At 41.3% G+C, this 22,935-nt stretch overlaps 1 protein-coding gene across 2 annotated transcripts in view; it reads right to left on the bottom strand.

Moving 5' to 3' along the window:
- fam184ab (family with sequence similarity 184 member Ab) overlaps positions 1-22,935 on the bottom strand; it is a 210,289-nt gene that overhangs the window by 124,232 nt on the left and 63,122 nt on the right. For both annotated transcript variants that reach the window (XM_041188881.1, XM_041188882.1), the window contains exons 2-5: positions 18,227-19,075; positions 16,472-16,607; positions 9,569-9,750; positions 2,496-2,693 (exon numbers count right to left, since the gene is read on the bottom strand). In XM_041188881.1, coding sequence (XP_041044815.1) covers positions 2,496-2,693; positions 9,569-9,750; positions 16,472-16,607; positions 18,227-19,075 — 1,365 coding nt within the window. The remainder of the gene's footprint in view (positions 1-2,495; positions 2,694-9,568; positions 9,751-16,471; positions 16,608-18,226; positions 19,076-22,935) is intronic.

Genomic DNA, 22,935 nt, shown 5'->3' with positions numbered 1-22,935 from the left:
CTAGTCCAGTGACAATACCACTACGCCATGGTCAATCCCTATAATTCAAGGTCTCCACCATTTCCTTAAAACACAGGAGCAGGAGTAGGTCATTTAGCCCTTTGAGTCTGCTCTGCCATTCAATACGATCATGGCTGATCCTCTATCTCATTGCCATACTCCTGTGCTTTCCCAATGCCCCTTGAGGCCTTTAGGGTTCAGAAATTTATTTCCTTCTTAAATACATTATGACTAGGCTTCCACAGCCTTCTGTGGTAATGAAGTTGTTTCTCCTCATCTCAGTCCTAAATGACCTACCCCATATCCTGAGACTGTGACCCCTCATTCTAGACCACTCAGCCAGAGGAAACACCATCCCTGCATCCAGTCTGTCCATTCGTGTCAGAATTTTGCATGTTTCAATGAGATCCCCTTTCATTCTTCTAAGCTCCAGTGAATACAGGACTAGTTGACCCAATCCCTCCTCATACGACAATCCTGTCTTCTCAGGAATCAGTCTGGTAAAGCTTTGCTGCACTCCCTCTTATGGGAAGTATAACCTTTCCTAGGTAAGTAGACCAAAACTTCACATAATACTCCAGGTGTGGTCTCACCAAGGCCCTGTACAATTGCAGTAAGACATCCTTGGTCCTGTACTCAAGTCCTCTTGTAATGAAGGCCAACATACCATTTGCCTTCTTAACTGCTTGTTGCAGCTGCATGCTTGCTTTCAGTGATTGGTGTACAAGGACACCCAGGTCCTTTAGTACATCAACATTTCCCAATCTATTTAAATAATACTCTGCCATTCTGTTTTTTCTACCAAAGTGGATAACTTCACATTTATCCATGTTATACTGCATCTGCCATGTATTTGCCCATTCACTCAACCTGTTTAAATCGCCTTGAAGCCTCTTAACACCCTCCTCAGTGCTCACATTCCCACCAAGGTTTGTGTTGTCAGCAAACTTTGAAATATTGCATTTGGTTCCCTCATCCAAATCATTGATATATTGTGAATTGCTGGGGGCCAAGCGCTGATCCCTGCAGTACCCAACTAGTCACCCCCACCTGCCACTCTGATAAAGACCCATTTATTCCTACTCTGTTTCCCAACTGTTAACCAATTCTCAATCTTTGCCAATATTTTACCCCCAATCCCATGTGCTTTAATTTTACACACTAACCTCTTAAATGGGACTTTATCAAAAGCTTTCTGAAAAACCAAATACACCACATCCACTGATTCTCCCTCATCTATTCTGCCAGTTACATCCTCAAAAAACTCCAGCAAGTTTATCAAACGTGATTTCCCTGTTATAAATCCATGTTGATTTTGTCTAATTCCATTGATATTTTCTAAGTGTCCTGTTATCACATCCTTTGTAATACACTCTAGCATTTTCCCTACTATTGAGGTTAGGCTAACCGGTCTGTAATTCACATTTTTCTCCCTCGCTCCTTTTTTAAATAGTCGGGTTACATTTGCCACCCTCCAATCTGTTAGGACTGTTCCAGACTGTACAGAATTTTTGGAAGATGACAACTAATGCATCCACTATTTCCATGGCTACCTCCTTTAGTACCCTGGGAAGTAGACTATCAAGCCCTGAGGATTTATCGAACTTTCAGTCCCATTAATTTTTCCAAAACTATTGTTTTAGTGAAACTAATTTCCTTCAATTCCTTCTTCTCATTAGATCCTTGGTTCCCCAGCATTTCTGGGAAGTTTTTCTGTCTTCCTCCTTGAAGATAGGACTAAAGCAGTTGTTTAATTGTTCAGCCATTTCCTTGTTCTCTATTATAAATTCTCCTGTTTCAGGCTGTAAGAGACCTACATTTGCCTTCACTCATCTTTTTCTTTTTACACATTTTGTTCCCCATTATTAATTTCCCAGTCCAATCCGCTAAGGGATCAACATTTACTTTAGCTACTCTCTTCCTTTTTATATACTTTAATACATCTGTTTTACATGTCTTGCTATTTTGTTCCCATATTCTAATGTATTTCTGTTTTTAAGTCATCCATTGCTGATTTCCAAACTGTTCCCAGTCCTCTGGCCTTTAACCTTTGAAGCGCTTGTACACATTTTCTTTCGATTGATACCATCCTTAACTTCCTTAGTTAGTGACAGGTGATGTATCCTTTTGATAGAGTTTCTTCCTCAAAGAAATATAACCTTGTTGAGTGTTACGAAGTATTTCCTTAAATGTCTGCCACTGTTTACCATTGTGCCTTTTAACCCATTTTTCTAGTCCACTGTAACCGTATTGTCATAGCTTTGTAATTTCCTTTATCTAAGTTTAAGCCACTAGTTTAAGACCCAAGTTTTTCACCTCAAACTGAATGCGAAATTCTATCATGTTGTGATCATCTGCACCTACAGCATCCTTTACTTTGGGATTATTGATTAATCCTGTCTCATTACACATTGCCAGGTCTAAAAGAGCCTGTTCCATGACACGCCGTGATTAGTGTTCAAAGGTTATTGTAGGTTATAATATTTTCTACTAACCAATTGCAACTTTTTCTTTTCTCTCTCATGTGTGACTTGAACAGATTCTAATGCAGTTTCATGTATCTGAGACAACTCCTCCATACTGTTCCTGAAGGTGTCTCTTAGATATCTAGTTTCCTCTTCAAGTTTATACTGCAGATTTGATATCTCCTCTTCATAATATTGTCTTTGCATTTCTTTTTCTTCAGTTAAGGACTGCAATTACAAAAAAAGGGATTATTCAATTCCAAATACATTTCAGGTCTTGCAGATAGTTGAACAAGTAAGGCATAGATCGAAGAACATACTTCAAGGGTAGCAATCATCAGGGGGTGTTACGATATAATCTATTTAACTGCATTTAAGAAATAGGAAGGATAATAGTGTGCGTTATAGGCCACAAAACAGTGAAGAGATAGATCGGAAAAAGTTCAGAAAAGTACTCAAAAATAACGATGCACACTAGTATTTATAATGTCTCTAACATAATAAGATCTTTCAAGGCATGTCACATTATGAAACAAAATATGACACTGAGTTGCAGAAGGAAATATTTGGTCAGATTACCAAAAGTTTGGTTAAAGCATAAGTTTTAAGGAGTGCTTTAAAGAAGGAAAGAGAGGTAGAAAGGCAGAGAGATGTAGGGAGGGAATTCCAGAATTAAGAGCCTAGGCAACCATAGTGCAGCCATCAATGGTGCAGTGACTAAAATTGGGGGCTAGAATGAAAAAAGCCTAGATATCTCGGAAGGTTGCGGAGCCAGAGAAAATTACAGAGGTAAGGAGGAGAAAGGCCATGAAGGTATTTAAAATCAAAGATGAGAATTTTTAAATCAAGATTTTGCTTAACAGGGAGCAGATGTAGGTCAGTGAGTACTGGAATGATAGTTCAACGGGACTTGTCGTGAGTTAAGACACAGGTAGCACAGTTTTAATCAACGTCAAGTTTATGGAGGTTGAAGAATATGGCTGGCCAGCCATGAGTGCATTGGAATAGTCAAGTCTATAAGTAAGAAAGGCATGAAAGAGTGTGTTTCAGCAGCACAGGAGCTGAGACTGAGGCAAGACTGAGACTGACTGGAAATAGGCAGTCTTAGTGCTCGTGTAAATATGTAGTTAGAAGCTCATTTTGGGGTCAAATATAACACCAAGGTTGCAAACAGACTGATTTAATCAAACATACAGATTAGGAGTAGGCCACTCAGCCCCTCAAACCAGCTTCACCATTCAATAAGATCATGGCTGATGTGACTGTGGCCTCAACATCACTATCTTGCCTACTTCCGATACCTTTGATTCCTTTGTCAGTCAAGAATTTATCTATCTCTGTTTTACAAGTATTTAATGACTGTACCTCTACCAATCTCTGGGGAACAGAATTCCACAGACCCATGACCCTGGGAAAAAATTCTCTTCATCTCTGTCATAAATGGAAGACCCCTTGTTTTTAAACTGTGTCCCCTAGTTCTCATCTCTCCCACAAAGACCCCTCAGGATCTTATATGTCTCAATAAGATCACCTTTCACTCATCTAAATTTCAATGGGCACAGGCCCAACCTGTCCTACCTTTCCTCATAAAATAATCTCTTCATCCCAAGAATCAGTCAAGTGAACCTCTTCTGAACTGCTTCTCATGTAATTATATCCGTTCTTAATTAAAGGGGACCAAAACTGTACACATTACTCCAGATATGGTCTCACAAATGCCCTGTACAACTGTAGCAAAACATCTCTACTTTTATATTTCATTCTCCTTACAATGAATGATAACATTCCACTTGCCTTCCTAATCACTTGCTGTACCTACATACTAACCTTTTGTGATTCATATTACTGGACAGCCAGATCCCTCTGTACCTCAGAGTTCTGCCATCTCTCTCCTTTTAGATATTGTTACTTTTCTATTCTTCATGCCAAAATGGCCAAGTTCACATTTTTCTACATTATACTCCATCTGCAAATTTTTGCCCCTCACTTAACCTATGTCCCTTTGCAGACTCCTTATGTCCTCTTCACAACTTACTTTCCACCTATCTTTGTGTCATCAGCAAATTTACCAACTATACATTCGATCCCTGCATCCATATAACTGACATAGATAGTAAATAGTTGAGGCCCTGTGGCACTCCACTCATTCCGACCCATTTATACCTTCTTTCTTTTTCCTGTTAGCTAACCAATCCTCTACTGACCTATCCCTTAACCAATTTCCCAGTTCACCATAGCCAGCTGTCATCATACCCTCATAATTGCCTTTATTAAAGTTTAAAACACTAGCCTGAGACGCACTTTTGTTTCCCTCAAACTGAATGCAAAATCCAACATGATATGATCATTGTTACCGAGGGACTCCTTTACTTTGAGGTCTTTAATTAATCCTGCCTCGTTGTACATTACCAGATTTAGAATAGCCTGCTCTCTGGTTGGCTCCAGAGCATGCTGCTCTAAGTACCCATCCTGAAAACACTATGAACTCATCTTCCAGGCTGCCCTTGTCAATTGGATTCATTCAATTTATATATAAATTAAAATCACCTATGATTATCACCATACCTTTATCACAAACACCTATTATTTCTTCCTGTATGCCTCGTGCTACGATGTAGCTACTGTCAGGAGGCCGATAAACTACTCCAACAAGTGACATCTTATCTTTACTATTTCTTATCTCTGCCCAAACTGATTCTACATCTTTGTCTTCAAAACCAAGGTCATCCTGCTCATATGTATTAATGCCATCATTAACTAACAGAGCTACCCCTCCACCTTTTTCTAGCTTCTTGGCTTTCCAAAATGTCATATACCCTTGGATATTCAGGTTCCAGCCATTGTCATCTTGCAGCTATGTCTCTGTAATATGTATCTGATCATACATATTAATTTCTATTTGTGCTCTAAGTTCATCCATTTTGTTACAAATGCTTTGGGCGTTTAGGTACAGAGCCTTTAGTTCTGTCTTTTTGCTATTTTCACAACCTCTAGCCTTATCTACTGGCTCACTGTTAAGTTTATACACTATGTCCCTTCCTGTCGTGTTCCGATTGCTATTTCCCTTATTGCTACTTTTCTCTCTTGACTCATCTTCTCTCATTGAATCATCATATCTTCCCACACTTGATCCCTCAGCTCCAACTATTTAGTTTAAGGCCTTCTCTACCACCCTAGTTATATGACTCGCCAGAACACTGTTGCCAGCATGGTTCAGGTGAAGACCATCTCAAAGGTACAGTTCCCACTCTTCCCAGCATTCATGCCAGTTGTCTCATGAATCAAAACACATTTCTCCATTTCTTTGAGACACGCATTTAACTCTCTAATCTTATTTACCCTACGCCAATTTGCTAATGGCCAGGTAATAACCCAAAGATTGCCACCTTTGAAGGTCTGCTTTTTAATTTAGCCCCAAGCTGCTCATACTCCCTAAGCAGAACCTCTTTCCTCGGCTTACCTATGTCGTTGATACCAACATGGATCATAATCATTGGATCCTCCCCCTCCCACTTTAAGTCCCTCTCTAGCCCTGAGCAGTTGTTCCGAACCCTGGTACAGAGCAGGCAATGCAGCGGTCTAGGCTCGCACTCTTAGCTGTAGAGAACTCTGTCAATCCCTCTGACTAAGTTGTTCCCTGCTATCACTACATTCCTATTAACTTTCCCTGCTTGAACAGCTTCCTGTACCATGGTGCCATGGTCAATTTGCTAATCCACCCTGCAGCCCTGCTTTCATCCATGCAACTGAAAGCACCTCGAACCTATTGGACAATTGCAAGGACTGAGGCTCCTCCACTTCCCCCTTCACGATCCCCATACCTGCCTCACTTGCAGTTACACCCTGCTGTCCCTGACCACTAATCAGAAATATCTATCTTAACCTGACTGCCTCCTGGAACACAGTATTCAGGTAACTTGCCCCCTCCCTGATGCATCATGGTATCTGCAGCTTAACCTCCAGCTCAATGACTCTGCGCCGATGCTCCTCAAGCCGCAGACACTTACTGCAAATGTGTTGCCCTGGATCACACTGATGTCAAGGAGCTCCCACATTCTGCAGTCCTAACACATCACTTGTCCTGCCATTTTTATATGTTAATTAATTTATTATTTTCTGACTTAATTTGTAATTAATAAACCCCACTGCTCCCAATAAACTCTACGACTGCTAGTAAACCTTATCAATATGAATAAAATCTTAAAGAATTACTAATAAATTGCACGCGTTTTTAAAGATAAACAAGCAAAATACTCACCAGCCAATCATTTACTTGTTTCCCTGTAATGTCACACTTTGATATTTTTTTCAGAATGCTGTCAGTCTATTGACTTGACTAGCTGCTTTTCACATCTTGCTGGGTCTCTCCCTCTCGCATCACTTTTCAAGTCTCGCCAGATCTCCCCTTTGCACACAATGTATCAAGTGTCACCAGGTCTCAGTCTCAACTATTGCCAGGGACAGGAGTGGAGTCAGTAGCTAGGGAAGGGAGCTTAGAGTAGGGGTTCATAAACTATGGCTTCAGTCTTCTAAATATTTAATTGGAGGAAATTTCTGGGTGTCAGATTAGCAGTCTGATGATTGAGTGGAGGAATCGAGAGAGGTGGTGGTGAAGTAGAGCTAGGTGCCATCAGCGTACATGTGAAAACTAATGCTGTGCTTTTATATGATCTTGCCCAGGGGCAGCATTTAAGTGATAAATAGGAGAGGGGATTTAAGATTAGCTTCTAGATCAGTGATGCAACATAATAATGAAAAAAAGGGTTACTTAATTTAATTTTGGGAATTGAAGTCATATAGAGTAAAGAGATAGGATAGAATATGGCACTAAGCAGACAATCCACCAGTCAGGAGCAAATGTGTGCACACAGTGATATACAGTACGACCTAAAAGAACCCATGTTCATTTGTGACGTTGCTGATTATTCCTGGCTTGGGAGCTTCTAAAGCTGATTCATAAGATGCTCTGTGAAGCAGCTCCATTATCTACCTGTAACAGATGTTACCAAAGGGACTCCCTGCAGCAGGGTTATGAGCTACAATGATTGGTCTCTGTGCTGCTGATAATCAGTTCTTAAGACTATAGAATTAGGAAATTATTTTAAGATTAAAGGGCGTTGAATATAATCTCCTTAAATTATTCTTTCAATAAGAAAAATGAACTAAATATATGTGAAATCTAATAACAAGAATAATGATTTCTATTGATCCAAGTCAAATTTTTTTACGAAGCTCTCTTTTGTTTGGCTGAACATAATAAATAATGTTTCCCTTCTCATTCACTGTCACCTGCATCAATCATAAAAGTTTTGTCACTACACCCAAAAAAAATACATTCAGGGGTTCTGACTACCGCTGGTAAAGTCAGCATTTCATTGCCCTTGTGATGGTAAGCCATTTCCTTTAATTCAGCTAAACGGTTTCCTAGGTGACAGTTGAGAGAGAGTCAACCACATTGCTGTGGATCTGGAGTCACAATTACTTTAAGGACAACAGATTTCCTTCACTGACAGACATTAGTAAACCAGAAGAGCTTTTACGACAATCCGGTAGTTTCATGGTCACCATTAATGCGGCAGGCTTTCTTAATATCAATTTTTGTTAATTAATTGATCTTAAATTCCCGTGGTGGAGTGTGAATTCATGTCTCAGGATGCCTAATCCAGGGGTCTAGATTATGAGTCTAGTAACATAAATGCTATGCTGTCATACCAGAAGCCTTATTATTAATTTTTATTTTATATTAGAGGGGCACAAATTTATTTATTCATGTCTCATGTTGAGTACTTCACTATATTCTTTAATCTCTCATCAATGCAATCAACAAAATATTCTAACAATTATAGCATATATGGTCTGAAAAATAGCTGAGAAAATTCAGAAAATACCACATCACACAAACTACACACATTCTTAGCCAGTATTGGATCCTAACCCTTGGGAATTATCTTGAATCTGCCGACCTGGCTAGTATTATAGGTTTAACCCTATCCTAGCTCCATAGGGAACTCCTTTTATAGGTTAAACTTTCTACTTGACCTCTTCTCCACAGAAACCCACTTCATCAGCATCTGATATGAGATATATGAACAGTCATAGGTGACGGAGTCCCTGCTTGCACCACAACCACCCCCCGTACCCCCCAACCCACCCACATAAAAGTCAAGGATGAGCCCACCTCCACTCAACCGGCTTGTTAATTGGCTTGAGGTGGGCCTTCTGCCTCATCAGGGAGGAAGCCACAGCCCTGAAGGTTGCCAGTGAATCAAGTGGCCAGCAGCAATATTGTTCCAGCATCGCCACTGGCAGCTTTGGCCACTACCAAGAGTTTAAGAAGTCTCCTGAAGTGGAGACGCCACTGAACCCCAGCCAAAGGCAAGTCTAGGGTCTCACCAGAGCCAGGGGTGTGGGATGGACAGGGTGGGGGGGTGTGTTGGAAGAAAACCCAGTGGATAAGGATGACCTGGGGGATTGGTGTGTGTGTGTGTGTGTGTGTGTGTGTGGGGGGTGGGGGGGGGGTGGGGGGGGTGCTGCTCTCCATTTGGCACAGGATGGGTGAGGGCGCAGTGTGATGCCTCCCCTACCATTGGGGAATTCTCAGCAGAGTCTGGTAGACGACAGGTGCTGCACCATTGCAGTGGTGCCCAATTTTACAGAGACCCTGCCTGCACTTCCACCACGGGGGGCCATACAATTCCAGTCACAAGAGCATGGAATCAAACTCAATACCAGAGCAGGGGTTGGGGTTGTGGCGGTGGTGGTGGCGGTTGTGGCTGTGGCGGTGGGGGTGGGGGGGGGGGGGGGGGGGGGGGGGGGGGTCGTTTTAACAACAGAATGAGAAAAAAACATTAAAAATGCTTACTAACCCTCTGATGAAAAATATGAAATACATTTAGCATATTGACCTTTGAAAGTTTAGAAAACAAATCAGTCCTTAAAATAAATTATATTTATGTAGTTTCATAAGAAAAGAAATTCATTTTTCAAAAGGATTAAGCAACAGCATCGATTTTAACTTAACGTGACTGATCCTGATCCAAAAACACCACATTATCTATATTCCATTTTGATCCAGAAATTTCACTTAATAAAAAAAACACAACCTTTTCAATAGCCAGTAGTTGCTGCCTCTGTCGCTCATCCAAGCTCTGGTTGTTGTCCTGCAAAGTGTTCCTTTCTTCTTCAAGGCATGATAACCTCTCCTTTAACCTGCAATGCTGTGACTCCAGCTCCCGGATTGTAGCTTCCTGGGTCAATTGAGTAGCTTGAAGAGTTCCAATCTGACCTAAACACAGTATGGTGCAATTTTACATTTTATATTTCCTGAGTAGCCTTAAGTCCCTCGTGTTTCAATACTAAAACAATCCTAATATCTGTCTCTGGCTCAGCGGCAGCATTCTCAACACTGAGTTAGAAATTTGTGGGTTCAAGCCCCATTTCAGAGAAGTGAACACACAACATAGGCTGACATTCCAGTATAGCACTAAGGAAGTGCTGCACTGCCAGAAGTGCCATCTTTCAAACAAAGTGTTAAACTGAGGCCCCTTCGACACTCTTATATGGATGTAAAACATTCCATGGCACAAATAAAATGTTCCCCGGTGTTCTGATTAATATTTATATCTCAACCAATATCACTAAAACAGATTATCTGCTCAATATCGCATTGCTATTGATGAGGTTGTACACAAATTATCTGTTGCATTTCCTACATTATAACAGTGACTACAGTTCCAAAAGTAATTCATTGGCTGTGAAGTGATTTTGGCTTTAAGATGTAGTGAAAAACAGTGCATAAAAGTACTTTCATCTATCAGCTTAAATATTAAGAAATATATGCTTTTTTCTTACATAAAGTTTGTTCAAAGACATTTTCAATAAACAATATGCTGCATGAAGTCATATAAGTACAATTTGTATTCTTTAGCAACTTTAATATCAGAAAAGGTCCTATGGTGCTTTACAGAGGTTTAACCAGACAAAAAGGTATGCCAAGCCAAAGAAAATTAGAAAAGGTGTTCAAAAACTTGGTGAACAGTGAATTTAAAGGGAGATTTTAAATGAAGGGATATGGGGGAAAGGCAGAGGGGATTAACGAGAGAATTGCAAATTACAAAGCCTAAACAGTTAAGGCACAGCTGCCAGGATGGGATATGGGCCACAGAGTTTTTGATGAATCTAAATTAGGTAGTAGAATTGGTTAAGGGAGCATGGGGTGCAACTCATGGACAAGACAGGAGGGAAGGCAGGAGAGAAACCAAAGAAGCCTTGGGATCAGGGCTAGGCGGGCAAGGGGAAAGGGCAGCTGAACAGATAGCCTTAACCTTAATACAAAAACATCCGAGTTCTTCACACAGGAAGTGAATGACGACATAAGTCATAGTCTAAAAATTTCCAGCATGAGCAAAAGAAAATGTTAAAAATAAGTGAGGTAATATCAAGGTCAGCAAGCATTTTTCTTTTAAATGTAAAAAAAAAAATTGCCTTTCCTCAAAAGGAGCCGATATTTATTTAAAAACAATCAACTGACAATTTAAGGTATGCATAAAAATTTACTTTAAGACATCATATTATGTAAACCTTACATAGTTCATAGTAAGGATGGTTGTATAAGCTTAATTCAATTACCCTAATTTTTACTTGCTTTTAAATCATGGCTGCATATTATTCAATTTCTTCAGTTCAATATCCACTGTTCCAGCTGAATGAATTGGTCAATTATTCACCATCCTTTTTCTGAGATAAGGCAGTCATTTTTTAAATTTAAAGGAGAAGGTTTGCCAATGTTGATGATACCTAATGTATTTTTTACCACTTCTTATCACTACGTTAGAAAGTCTCAGATGAAGTCAATACTACTTCCAATAAAAATACCTTTTCTTCGCAAGCCAGTTACAATTGCATTTTCAAGTAGCTAACTAATTAGCCTTTGACCTTTCATTTGCAACACTACTTTTGTAGCTGTCGATCTGCTCAATTACTCTTTCATCCTTGACGCCATTGTCCTCAGTAAAGTTTTACTCTTTCCCATTCTGTTTGTTCCTTCTGGTGGTGGGGGTGGGGGCAGGGATGGGCAGCAGGAGCAGTTAAAGAAGGGAAGGTAATCTCTCAGTATTTTACCAAAATTGGAAGTGAAAAATGGCACAGAACAGAACAATGCAAAATATTTCAGTTTGCTGTGCTGAAACCGTTCTGGTGAGAACTATGTTGTAAACATAGTTAACATGTACAGTTGGTCTTTTCAAAAACTCTTATGCACTAAATTCTCTCTAAAACAAAGCGGGTATCAAATTTTCAAATGTATATCAGGCTCTTTCCCCTCCTTTATTAATAGTTGCCAAATATCCCCTAATAAAATCAGATCAAAACAAGAACTTCAGTTTACCTTAAGCAGTGACAAGAAAGATATGTACAAACAGAAAGATCACACTAAAGGATTTTACCATCTCCAATATAATTACTAATCTCATAAATTTGAAGGGCAAGTGATGTTCAGTAAATCAAGGATGCACTGCCTATAATTTTCCACCCATTCACATTATTAGATAAAATAAAATCATAAGCAATGTACCTGCAATGTTCCAAAAAGACTCTTGCGCTGTCTTATTGGAGATATGGCACCTCAGAAAATTCCATCAAGAATGCCTAAATGGTCTAGAATCAGAGCTATTGCAAGTCATTCCTGAACGCCTTCCAACCCGGTGTATTTGAAATGCCAAGAGAGGAAACTCCGATCTCAATGTAGCAAAGTAGCCCATATTACTAATGGAACAGATGAGGCAGCACCTCTGGTTGTCATGTAGCATGATAATTCGACTAGATATAAGGTAAACCAGCAGTCAGATATACAGCATTAAAAGAGTTTGGCTTCAAGGCAATGAGGAAAGAGCTTAAACAGAGTCAACTGCAGGGCAGCACTCAAGAAAACTTTGGTTGAGAGCAACCAGTAAAAGCATATTATTGAGCATGCAGCATCTCAAAATTCCAAGGGCTAGCAAGCACAGTTTAAAGAAATTTGACTTGAAAAGGATTAATAAGATGATGTGAAGATAATTAAGTAGTAGTAAACTCTACAAAGCTGCACAAATGAAGTTGAAGAAAACCAATCAGGAAAACCAATGAGGAACCTCCAAAAATAATTTTTATAAAGTCAAAGTGGCTAACTTGAGAAATAGAAATTTGCACAGCTATAGAAGCCAGTAAACAATACCTTGAGAATTATTACAGCAAAGACCTGTCAGAGAAGAACTGAAATCACTCATGGATTCAAACAAATGTGGTCCAAATATGAATAAAACAGCTGAATTCCATCATAAGGTCAGAAGTTGGGATGTTCACTGATGGTTGCACAATATTCAGTACCATTTGTAACTCCTGAAATACTGAAACAATCAGTGTCCATATGCAGCAAGACCTGGACAACATTGGCTTGGGCTGGTAAGTTTCAAGTAACACTCGTACATACAAGAGCCAGACAATGACCATCTCCAACAAAAGAATCAACCCATCTTCCCATGAATTTCAACAGCATTATCATCAGAGTAACCCTCCCAGAAGCTTAACTGCACTTGACATATAAATACTGTGGCTACAAGAGCAGGTCAGAAACTGGGAATTCTGTCACAAGTAACTCATCTCCTGATTCTGTAGAGCTTGTCAAACATCTGCAAGAGACAAGTCAGGATTGTGATAGAATACTAGTTCTGTCGAAGGGTCATGAGGACTCGAAACGTCAACTCTTTTCTTCTCCGCCGATGCTGCCAGACCTGCTGAGTTTTTCCAGGTAATTCTGTTTTTGTTTTGTGATAGAATACTCCCTGGATGAGTGCAGCTCCAACAACACTTAAGCTTAACACCATCATGAACAAAGCAGCCCATTTGATTGGCACTCCATCCACCACTTTAAACATTCAAGCCCTCCACCACCAGGCCTCAGTGGCAGCAGTGTCCACCATCCATAAGATGCACCGCAGCAGCTTGGGAAAGCTCCTTCGAGAGCAACTTCCAAGCCCTCTAGCTCTACCATCCACACAAAAGGACAGTAGGTACATGGGAATATTACCATTTTCAGGCTTCCCTCCAAGTCACACACTATTCTGGCTTAGAAATATATCATTGTTCCTTCACTGTCACCGAGTCAAAATCTTGGAACTCTCTAACAGCACAATGTATTTAACTATACTACATGGGCTGCTGCAGTTCAAGAAGGTGGCTTCCTATTACCCCATCAAGGCAATTAAGGAGGGGCAATAAATGCAGGCTTTGCCAGCGACTCTCACATCCTTTGAACAAATAAAAGGATTTCAGACAGAGTTGAAAAGGATGATGCACTAAAAAATGGTGAATATATATTAATTAACTGTTTCATGGAAATATCCACTGAATAAGACACCAGTAGCAATCAACTTATTTGAAGAGATTCTATCACTAAAGTCAGCGGACTCAATGACTTACCTCACTTGTATGACACCCTAAAGCCCTACGTTTAAGGGAGTTAAACTTATGAACATATTCATAAAAACAAAAAACTGCGGATGCTGGAAATCCAAAACAAAAACAGAATTACCTGGAAAAACTCAGCAGGCCTGGCAGCATCGGCGGAGAAGAGAAGAGTTGACATTTCGAGTCCTCATGACCCTTCAGCAGAACTGGTTGAATCCAAGGAGAGGGGTGAAATAAAAGCTGGTTTAAGATGGGGGGATGGGGGGTTGTTGGGTGGGGAGACAAAAGTGGAGGGGGGTGGTGTGGTTGTAGGGACAAGCAAGCAGTGATAGGAGCAGATAATCAAAATATGTCACAGACAAAAGAACACAGAGGTGTTGAAGTTGGTGATATTATCTAAACAAATGTGCTAATTAAGAATGGATGGTAGGGCACTGAAGGTATAGCTCTAGTGGGGGTGGGAGGGCATACAAGATTTAAAAATAATGGAACTAGGTGGGAAAAAAAAATCTATATAAATTATTGGAAAAAACAAAAGGAAGGGGGAAGAAACAGAAATGGGGTGGGGATGGAGGAGGGAGGTCAAGATCTAAAGTTGTTGAATTCAATATTCAGTCTGGAAGGCTGTAAAGTGCCTAATCGGAAGATGAGGTGTTGTTCCTCCAGTTTGCGTTGGCTTCACTGGAACAATGCAGCAAGCCAAGGACAGACATGTGGGCAAGAGAGCAGGGTGGAGTGTTAAAATGGCAAGCGACAGGGAGGTTTGGGTCATTCTTGCGGACAGACTGCAGGTGTTCTGCAAAGCGGTCCTCTACATTGGAGAGACCAAACGTAAACTGGGCGACCGCTTTGCCATTTTAACACTCCACCTTGCTCTCTTGCCCACATGTCTGTCCTTGGCTTGCTGCATTGTTCCAGTGAAGCCCAACGTAAACTGGAGGAACAGCACCTCATCTTCCGACTAGGCACTTTACAGCCTTCCGGACTGAATATATTGAATTCAATAACTTTAGACCTTGACCTCCCTCCTCCATCCCCACCCCATTTCTGTTTCTTCCCCCTTCCTTTTGTTTTTTCCAATAATTTAAATAGATTTTTCTTTTCCCACCTAGTTCCATTATTTTTAAATCTTTTATGCCCCCCCACCCCCACTAGAGCTATACCTTCAGTGCCCTACCATCCATTCTTAATTAGCACATTCGTTTAGATAATATCACCAACTTCAACACCTGTGTTCTTTTGTTCTTTTGTCTGTGACATCTTTTGATGATCTGCTCCTATCACTGCTTGCTTGACCCTACAACCACACCACCCCCCTCCACTTCTCTCCCCCCACCCAACCTCCCCCCCACCTTAAACCAGCTTATATTTCACCCCTCTCCTTGGATTCAACCAGTTCTGCTGAAGGGTCATGAGGACTCGAAATGTCAACTCTTCTCGTCTCCGCCGATGCTGCCAGACCTGCTGAGTTTTTCCAGGTAATTCTGTTTTTGTTATGAACATATTCGCCTTGCTGATTTAAAATCACTGACAATAAGGAAGAAAAATAACAGCCAAAAGTCATCAGCAGGAAGTTAATAATACGGGTGATATCTTACCGAACTGAAAACAAGTCAAAGTGCTGGTCTAACCTTAATAGAGTGTTGTGATCAGTTCTGAGCACTCCATCTCAGAAACAATATGCAGACCCTGGAGGAAGTCTAACAATGATTCACTAGACGAAACCTAGGATGAACAGGCTTTGCTGAGGTGAGAGTCTACATAAACTTGGGTTATAGTCCCTAAGATGAGAAGGTTAAAGGGCGAGTTGACTGAAGCATCTAAAATGTTGAAGGAAATTGGTAGAGAATGACTCTTCTCTAATAAGGACACTCTGATCAAGAGAGCATAATCTTACAATTGGAACAAAATCAGTTAAAAGTGAATCTAAGAAAATATCCTTCACGCAGAACATTGCGAGAATGTAGAATGCTGCCCAGAAGGCCATAAATGTGCAATCAGTAAGGGTCTTGCAAAGAAAATACTTAGTTGAGGAGGATGGAAATTAAGAGATTAGAGAATTGTTGTTGATTTGGGATTAAAAAAGACAAAAACCTGTCATGGCTGACAAGATGGTGGAATAAGTCTGACGCCTTGAATACGCTACTCCTGGTGCTAGAAAATCTATACCATTTACAGTTCATCTCCGAAATCCTATGACCAGGCCATAAAATTGCAGAGTTTGAAATTCAAGCTAACGTGTTTATAAATTAGAGGACCTCCAATGTAAGATGGATCAACAAGTTAAATCTCACACTAAATATTTTTATACCTCTACAATTCTAAACTCCAACTTCAAAATTATGAAAATGCAATTTACAGATGTTTTTAAAAATTTAACTGGAGCTGCCCTCTTCCATATTTTGAAGAAAATCTGTCATATTCTGTTAATTAATCCTCGAAGATATACATTGTGCAGTTTTCAATAAAACTATTGCAGCAAAAGTCAGAAAAATAGAATAAATCTGACAGTGGAAATGTCATTTTGTTTAAATAAACAGGTTTTAAATATAGGATGGACCTACTTGATTTAAGCAGCAGTTCTGTGGACTGCTGTTGAATATGCTCTTTACAAGCAACCAGTTCATCTTCTAGCTGCTTTTGTTTTGTAAGAGTACCATCAGCTTTCTGTTGACCCTGTTTCAGCTGTTGCTGAAGCATCTGAAAAAATACATATCATACCGTTAGAGGAAAGATCATTTGTTACAACCGGCCTCTTTTTTTAGAATTCAATGTTGTTATATTGGAAGGGAGTTAAAAAGAAAGTGGGATAGTGAATTTTAAAAGTTTCATGCCACACATGAGCCATGACAATCATATGTAATTCTCATGTCAACTGTATTGTTCCCCAGAGGCATCTTTTAAAGACAAAAGACATCAGAGAAAGCAACTTTCTTCTTCACCTTTGCCAATCTTGGAGACAAAATGCTAAACAGAGATACATTCTGTCACGTCCCAACCTCCTCACTGCCTACCAGGATTAAGTCCTATGAGACAATAATATGCCTAGCTAAGTGTGAACAGTCCTATCTATGCAAGATGATTGCAGATAAGCCATTATGAATGGCCCAGATTTTCACTACAAAGTGGGGTAGCTCTAATCGGGAAATTTCCCAGCTCGCCACACATTCCTCAGTAGAAAAGCCCCTGATTGGCACAATCTTCACTCTGGAAGGGTGGGTGCAGGATAGAATTGGGCCTCCAGCCCAGGAAAGGGAACTTACATGGCCATGGGGGCAACTGAGTGCCAAGGCGGGCTGGTTAAAAGGCCCGTCCTTGGTGGTCTGGGACTTTGTCCCTGTTGTATTGAGGCATTCTAGGCCTTCGAACTCTCATCCCAACATCCCCTCATTCACTCCCCATATCACGATGCCAACTAATGGCCCCCACTCACCCACATGGCCCCTTATAGCCTCCATGCCAATTTATGGCTCTTCCATGCCAATTTACCTAGTATACATTATGTGCAGAACCAATGAACCCTAGAGTAACAATGGGATGTGTGAAACTGTTTTAAAAAAACACCCATTCACATCTTCTTTTGAAAAAAGTACTGCTGTTCCTACAATCCTTATAAGTGCCAATCAAAAAGACTATTAAAGTATCAATAGCAGGGGCTTCAAACACTTCATACATCTTAATCTTATCTTAAAGAGATGTTGACAAAATGGGTCACAGAAAAAGTAACAATATAATCACAAAGATGGCAATCCAGCAAAGTTCTCTCCAGCTGTCAAAACAAGTTCCCTGCTGAGCTAATCCTGCATGCTGGCTTGCATTTGGGCCTGAATGACTAGTGCTAAAACTGTACAATGACTTAATTAACCAAGCTGCTGGGGAGTGTTTAAAAATCATTAATGATACCACTGAGACAATTCACAAAGGTCATTTTCTTGCCTGACTGTGTAGAAGTTATCCAACCATATTAGGTGTTGCTCCCTTGACGGATTTTTTTAATTTAAAAAAGACAGTGTAACAAATTCCCTAACCAATATCCTACTGTATTATTATACAATCCAAACATGATTCACAATATTCATTTTACTGACCAAGACATCTACTGGCCAATCAAAACAATAATATGGGCAGAACTTCTAATAATAGCACAGATGTTATTTCAGAAATAGCAGTCCTTAAACCCCCCAAAAATGGCTTAAATTCCAAAAGACCAGTTCAAACATAACCAGGGTTATACTCAGCCTCATCTTGGGTTATAGTTTTTTTTTAAATAATCAGGACATCAAATGCTACTTTATCCAATTATTTGTTTTAGCTCTTACTTGAACGTTGTTTTCTGCTTTGTTCAATGCTCCTTGAAACTGTTCGCATTTATTCCTCATTTGATTAGCATCCTCCTGAGTGATCTGTAATTCTGTCTGCAGTTTATCAAGTGCCTTTTTCAAAGTAGTCTCTTGGATTTGAAATTCTATCTTTAGCTGAGATTCCCTCTGTTTCCATTGAAGCATGTTTTCCGATGTTTGTTGAGATTTTAAGCCTTCAATCTCATGTTTGTAAAAGGCTTGAGCTTTGCTCAATTTAGCTTCAAATTCTTCCACGAGCTTTTGCTTTTCAAGTGTAAGTTCTTTAATTTTATTGTTCGTTGCAATTAGTTCATCTTTGAGCAGCTGTTGTAATTTCTCCTGTTGTTTACTTGATGTTTCATGCTGATTGCGATGAGTCCTTAAGAGGTTCTGGATCTCTAGCTTGTGGGCAGCCTGCAGATCTTCCAAAGTTTGCTGTTTATTCTGTCCAAACTGGGACTCTAACTGGATAAACTGTTGTAACTTATCATCGAAGTTTTCCTTAATTTCCTGGATATTTCTAGACATAATCGTAACACCTTGCGTTTGATGGGTCTCTGTAGCAAACTGCATATCTTCAACATGCTGCTTATAAGCCTCAAACTCTGCTAGTGCTTGCTGTTTCATCTGTTCATGCTGTTCCAGAGATTCTTCCAAAGACTGGATTTTCTTCCGTAGCTCTACTTCCTCGTTGATTTTGCCCTTATACTGAAGAATCCTGTCTTTTGTTTCATCAAAAATTTGCTGTATTTCTTCCTCATGCGCCTCTTTGAGTGCCTGGATAGCAGCCTCATGTTCATCATTTTTAGTATTTAAAGCATAGATCACCTGCAAACAAAAATGATATACATTACACTAATGGATCAGTCATAACAGTGTTCATGTCAAGAAAGAGGATGTGTTATTTTTTGTAAGGATTTTTATACAATACCACATAATAGTTCATATAAGTAGAAAAATGTTTACTCCTTTATGAATAAAAGTAAAGATCTGCCTTCTGGAGAAGTGTCATAGCCCTTAACTTGAAACTTTCTTCAGCTTCTCTTCTATCTCTCCTCTCTAAGCTCATCTGATCCATGTGACCCACCTCCCGCACTCTCAACCCCATTTCCACTAAACTGTTGATCATCTGTCTTCCTCATCCTCATGTTAATTATGTTGCAAATGGTTCCCTTTCCTTTGATACTGTCCAGCACCCTTTCAAATCAGCAGTCATCAATCTGCTCCTCAAAAAATCCAGCCTTCACCCCCCAAGCAACTGCCCCACATCCAACCTCCATTTCCTTTCCAAAGTCCTTGAATATGTTGTTGCCTCATATATTCATGCAGCTGCAACTCCTTATTTGAATGTTATCTATCAAATTTTTATCCCAGGCACAGCACTGAAATCAGATGACATTCATTGTGGCTGTCACCATGGCACAGTTTGCCTTTTTGACCTGTATGCAACCTTTAACATGTTTCACCCTACCATCCTCTACCAACACCTTTCCTCCGTTATCTAGGTCAATGGGACTGCACTTGCCCGGTTCAATTCTACAAATTAAGGCAATAGAATATTTTGCAATGGTGTTTCCTTCCACTCTCCCATCATTACCTCTGGAGTTCCCACCCCGCCCTCCCCTCCCCATCTCCCTCCCACCCTCCAGGGATTTATCCTTGGCCTCTCTTCTATTTCTCATCTACATGCTTCCCTTTAGATTTATTAGTTTTATTATTACATCCGTCCATTTCTTATTTTACAGTTTTGAAAAAGGATCTGCTCAGAAACATCAACTAGTTTGTTCGCTCCATAGATATCGTCTGACCCTGTTTGGCATCTTCTTCTCCAAAATCCTGATGTTTGTTTTCCCTGTAGATAATGAAGGAGTCTACTGGCATACTAGGCTAGATGGCAAGCTGTACAATATATCAAGACTTAAAGCAGGATCTTCCATCCCAATGATGTAAATGCAGATTTCAATGGCTTGCTAGCCCTGCCGCAGAGAACCAGCCAGTGTGTGTGTGTGTGTGTGTGTGTGTGTGTGTGTGTGTGTGTGTGTGTGTGTGTGTGTGTTTGGGGGGGGGGGGGGGGGCATCGTGTCCTGGGAATCACTGGCTAATGACAGAGGAACGTGGTGACATCTCCTGTGGCCTGGCATGCACCACCACGATGGCCAGTGGCTACAGCAGCTTGGCAACTGACACCAACACCAAAAACAACAACCCACAATGACACTTGGTAGCTTCAGATGCAGCACTTGTGGCAGAACCTACCCCTCAAGGGCTGACCTCTACAGCCCGCAGCAAAGGTGCACCATATGAGGACACTCCATCTGAAATGGATTTGTTTGCTTTTTGCCCATTATCTTTTATAGATGGAAGGATGCTGGAATAGAACTCATCCAGTTTACACTATCATCTAAATCTTCTTCAAGCCCTGAACTGATCATTATTTTAAAGTCAGATAAGATACTACAAAGAAAGTTTGACAGAGATTACTCCTGGACTGATCAACAGCAAATGAGGTTTCATATAGATAAGTGCAAGCTCCAGATAATAAAAGTAAAACAAAGAGCAGGATTTCTGCCCCCCCCCACCCCACATCAGGGGCAAAGTTGAAGGGCAGTCGTACACAGGTGCACTTCCAATCGGTGCCCCTGATTGGGGGGCACCATTTTACATGGGCAGGCCAATTAAGACCTGCCCAGCACAACGTCTGCACAGATGCTCTATGCGCTCCCTGTGCAGATGTGTGGGGGGGGATTCCCAAAATCAATAGTGTGCTCTTTCGCACATGCGCACAAAAGAGCACATTCATCTCCCTGAGGCTAAGTGATGCCTCAGGGAGATTGGCTGTTCTGTGACAAATATTAAGAATAGAAAAAAAAAATTCCTGACATGTCCCCGCATGTGACATGGTTACATGAGTTGGGACATGTCCATACTTTTTACAAAAACTTTAATAACATTTTTTGAAACCTCATCCCGCCCATGGATGAGGTTTCCTGCTTTTACTAATTTCTGCCGGGGCTCCTGGCCTGCCCACCAACCTGAAAGTTGGATTGGCAGGTCCATTAATTAGTTTAATTACTCTGTCAATGGCCACAATTGCCATTGACAGGTCGACGGGTGCACAATTGATTTTGCTGCACCCCCGCCTACCCACCCTCCGCTCGCCGATGGGAAAATCCTGCCCAAGCACTTCACGGGTGGGATTGAATTTATCAAGCAAGAAGCTGAGAAAGACTATGGGCAGAATTTTCTGCCTGTCGGGCGGGCGAGCCCAACCCAATTCCAGTGAGCGGAGAGCTGATCCCAGCCAGAGAGGCGGGCTGTGCTGCAATTTTACGCGGGCAGGCCAATTAAGGCTCACCCAGCATGACGTCTGGCGGGAAGCACTATGCGCTTCCTGTGCAGGCAGGGAGAGGGTTCCCCAAAAGCGAAAGTGCGCTCTTTCCGCATGTGCACAAAAGAGCGCACATCTCCCTGAGGCTAAGTTCTGCCTCAGGGAGATCGCTTCCACCTTGAAAAATATTAAAAATAGAAGAAAAAAATTCCCTAACATGTTCCCCTCATGTGACAATGTCACATGAGATGGGACATGTTCATAATTTACATAATAACTTTATTAAAATTTTTGACACCCTGCATGAAACCTCATCCCGCCGGTGGATGAGGTTTCATGTTTTTTCTATTGCCCGCCAGGGCTCCTGGCCTGCTCGCCAACCTTAAGGTTGGACAGGCAGGTCCTTTAATTGTTTAAATGATCCTGTCAATGGCCTCAATTGGCCACTGACAGGTCAGCGGGCCCGCAGCTGATTTTGCTGCAGGCCCACCTGCCTGAAAATTTAAATGGTGCGGGATAACTTCGGGGGTTCCGGCAGACGTCATCCCGCATAATTTTACACATCGGCGAGCGGGCCCCACCCCCTGCTCGCCAACGGCAAAATTCTGCCCTATGAGTTTAATCACTTATCATGCACGAACAGCACGTGAAGGCAATAAACAAAGCAAGTAGCATGCTGGATTATGTTGCCAAGTAAGGTCACAACCAGAGTAATCTACAGTTCTAGTCACATCTTTTCCAGGTATGATCGTGTATGCTCTGACATGTCCTCCTTCTTCCTTAACCGAGGTTTTCCACCCACGGTCGTTGACAGGACCCTCAACCGTGTCCAGCCCATCTCCCGCACATCTGCCCTCACACCTTCTCCTCCCTCCCAGTAACATGATAGGGTCCCCCTTTTCCTCACTTATCACCCCACCAGCCTCCGCATTCAAAGGATCATCCTCTGCCATTTCCGCCAACTCCAGCATGATGCCACCACCAAATACATCTTCCCTTCACCCCGCCCCCGGCGGCATTCCATAGGGATCGTTCCCTCCGGGACACCCTGGTCCACTCCTCCATCACCCCCTACTCCTCAACCCCCACCTATGGCACCTCCCCATGCCCACGCAAAAGATGCAACACCTGCCCCTTCACTTCCACTCTCCTCACCGTCCAAGGGCCCAAACACTCCTTTCAAGTCAAGCAGCATTTCACTTGCATTTCCCCCAACTTAGTCTACTGCATTCGTTGCTCCCGATGCGGTCTCCTCTACATTGGAGAGACCGAACGTAACTGGGCAACCGCTTTGCAGAACACCTGCTGTCTGTCCGCAAGAATGACCCAAACCTCCCTGTCGCTTACCATCTTAACACTC

Source organism: Carcharodon carcharias, chromosome 5 (assembly GCF_017639515.1).
Source record: "Carcharodon carcharias isolate sCarCar2 chromosome 5, sCarCar2.pri, whole genome shotgun sequence".
NCBI lineage: Eukaryota > Metazoa > Chordata > Chondrichthyes > Lamniformes > Lamnidae > Carcharodon > Carcharodon carcharias.
Note: the sequence above shows the minus strand (reverse complement) of the source record. Positions and strands in the feature narration are given on the sequence as shown.